The sequence below is a fragment of the Mesitornis unicolor genome, unplaced genomic scaffold (assembly GCF_000695765.1).
Source record: "Mesitornis unicolor isolate BGI_N332 unplaced genomic scaffold, ASM69576v1 scaffold29719, whole genome shotgun sequence".
Classification (NCBI taxonomy): Eukaryota; Metazoa; Chordata; class Aves; order Mesitornithiformes; family Mesitornithidae; genus Mesitornis; species Mesitornis unicolor.
The window spans coordinates 6,551-9,791 of NW_010205782.1; the positions used below are offsets into that span (position 1 = coordinate 6,551).

Here is a 3,241-nt window from a genome sequence, read left to right on the forward strand (position 1 = left end):
TGATTCTTTGAGGAATGGACATAATGCTAAATAAACACGGGAAAAGTTGGCAGTGTTGTGGTGCAAGCAGACCATAAAGCAAGTTTATTGATCTTGTTATCATGTGCTCCATTTGCAAATGAACTGATGAACAGATGCTTTCCCACTCCAATTAAAAGTAGTAAGAAGGACAGTTCCTAAAAAGTAGGAAAGAACCAGACCGGTAGAACAGCAGTGCTGCAACAAAAAAAAAAAGCCTTGCTCTTCTGCAGAAGATGATGATCAGTTTGCTCTTCTCTCCTAATAAAAGTGCAAGAGCAGAAAGGAAAGCACAGTGGCCACCAGTAGAAACCATTGCCACATTTACCTGGGATATCTTACACATACATGAGAGAGTGTGATACAAACAAGAATGACAAGAGGGTATAAGAAAAAAAACCAAACCCATCGAGGTAAATAAGTACTTTCCTTAAAATAAATTTACCTGAGACTCCAGTTCCTCCAATTTACGTTTCCTGGCATGAAGAGCTTTACTTGGAAAAGCCCAGAAATAGTTGGAAGTCCCAATTCTATCACTGTCCACCATGCCATCATCAACCAAGCTTTGCAGGATCTCTTTCACTGACATCGAGGCTAAGAAAAGCAAAAATATCCAATTAAAACTGCACGGCATCTAAAGGATGGAGAATTATGAATACCACAAACATCATCTACAATCATCTGTATTTTACTATAACATCAGCTAGCTGGATGATTTCAAAAGGACACCATGCCTGATGCTCCACCTGAAGGAATGCATCCCTTCAAAATCAGCAGTTCATATATAAAGGCTGCTATTCTATGCAGTGTTCTACCAGATGTTCGTAAAACCCCACTCACAAGTATCATAAAATATACATGTAGATTACAGTACAACACCAGCACAAAGACACGAAGGGGTACTTGAGAAGTTGCCTTGCAATCTTAATTCTAACAGGGATTAACTCATAATTTCTTGATTAGGAGTGTAATTACATTTCACTTCAAAACGCTTATCAGAGCATTAAACAGCAGCAGAGGCACTAAAGCCTCAGGAGGGGTAAAATCTCTTTTGATTATAATCAGTTCCAATACAGGAAGTCATCTGCAGTCAGAAGGATCCAGAACATTTCTGAAAATAACTGTTAATTTTCTAGAAAATGTGAGGTATAGTTCACCACTTTAAAAGTGATACCTGTTCAGCACAGGAAAGTAGTTACTGTTATCCTCAAGTGTTGCAGGGATAAATACTATTGAGCTAATTTACAGTTTTCAGTGTCTGAAAATTTCAAGTCTAAAAGGGATCCCACGTCAGGAACATCCAATCTTTGGGAAGCTCTATGCTGGATGCCACTATGGGGGCATTACCACAGGCTAAATGTTTTTCTTTTCAGAGCAGCTGGGGCCTGGGGTGTGCAGCTAAATGCCTCCACGTTCAGGGGCAGCATAAAGTTGGACTATTCAGTTTCAAGAGCATTAATGGTTTTAGAAACTCTACGCTCCGGATTTTTAAATATGAAATTCCATCGCTTGTAGTTACTGTCTTGCACTCTCTCTATGCTGTTGATATCACACCCAACACTACAGCCCTGCCATTCACCAGTCTCCCTCTCTAGATATTTTTCCCATTATTATGATTACAGTCACAAACCTAACATTGTAGCCTGGAAAATTTACACTGTACAACCTGTCCCAGAAAATGATTAATGGCTCAAGACAAGTAACTTCTGTGAACACTTACTAATCCCTTTTTCTTTTGGAGCAATCTTCTCTATGTCCTTCAACTGGAACACATCTTTCTGTGCAAAACATAAAAGACACTTCAGCTCCAAATGACAGCATCATCTAAGACCGAGTGTTTTTTTAAGCTCAATCAATGCCAACAAAAGCAAATAGGAAATACATTGCATATTTATGTTTTGCTAGGGAAATAGGCTGCATATCCCTCAGCAGAACTAGAACATTCTGATAATTAAAGGGGAAAAAAATACTATTATTGTAACAAGCCCTGTTCTTTGTTACTCTGAAGTCACCGTATTTTGCCTCAAGTCAGGCTGTAAACCCCAAGGTTAGATTGTCAGCACCAGATGCACCGCATTGCTCAAGACCTCAAATGTCACAATAATTTCTTTAATAAGTAAAGCGCTGTGAAATATATATGTCACCAATTTAATCATAGCTCTGCTCTTGGATGTCCAGGTTTTTTCTCCCCAGTGACCACTTCCAGGTCCATCTTCATCTTTTCCAACACTCAGATTTCTTTCTACTCCCATAAAGGGCAGTGAGACACTTCCTAATCTCCTGCTGTTCCTCTGATGGTAACAGACTCCAAAGGAGAAGTCCTGAATAGGGAGCACATGGAGCATTTAACACCACCTTTGCATCCTCATGCCTTGGCTCCACCTGGGGATGAGCCACCTGATCAGAAGCTACACAAATCACACTCTGTCCCTGTAATTTATACATTAATGACACAAGGCATCAGTGAAATGCACAGTGGGATGTACAGAGCTCATCTACACCTATAGTTAAGCTCCTCTTAGGACCCGTTTTCCCACTGATGTAAATGCAGGACAATTACAAGTTACTCACTGTTTCAAAAAAGATCTCCATCATGCGAGTTCGCTTCTCCTCAAAGCTCAGACCTTTTTTCTTGGACTAAAACAGGGAAGAAAAACCCAGCACATTCAGCCATTTGAATAATTAACATCTGCTCAGAATTCATGTCTATTTCTCTCCAAGTTACAGTTGCCATCCTTTAAAACACCTTACTACTAACCCTAGACTTTCAAATAAATGTCTGCTTCTCAAAGAATCATTACACCCAGCTAATACACCTGCAAGCTATTAAACTGAAGGCCCTAAATGCTAAGTGTGGAGCTGACCTTTCATGCAACCTAATTCAGCTAAAGCCTCAGTATTTCCTGGCATACCCACACAGTTCCTTGTTTTGCCTTATTAGGTTAAAAATGTGTATTTATACCTATTCCCAGCAACTCGCCCACATGTTTTAATAGTCCAGTGCCCTCATCATCTTAGTGGCCGTCCACTGGACTCTCTCCAGACATTCCTCATCCATCTTGAACTGGGGAGCCCAGAATTGGACACAGTATTCCAGATGTGGCCTCACCAGAGCAGAGGGAGAGGATAACCTCCCTCGACCTACTGACCATACTCTTCATAAGGCACCCCATAGCTGTAACTACAGGGCCTGCTCCTCCAGGTGCCAGTGAAATTAACACCG

The 3,241-nt window shown here is 40.7% G+C and overlaps 1 protein-coding gene across 1 annotated transcript; it reads right to left on the reverse strand.

Annotated features, from left to right (window-relative positions):
* Positions 1-463: 463 nt before the first annotated feature.
* On the reverse strand, positions 464-2,649 carry MND1 (meiotic nuclear divisions 1 homolog (S. cerevisiae); the record flags this gene model as incomplete). Its single annotated transcript, XM_010191535.1, has 3 exons — positions 2,590-2,649; positions 1,739-1,796; positions 464-612 (listed from the first exon to the last, which is right to left on the reverse strand). Coding segments are annotated over exons 1-3 (231 nt in total), but the record flags the coding sequence as incomplete, so codon positions are not given.
* Positions 2,650-3,241: the final 592 nt, after the last annotated feature.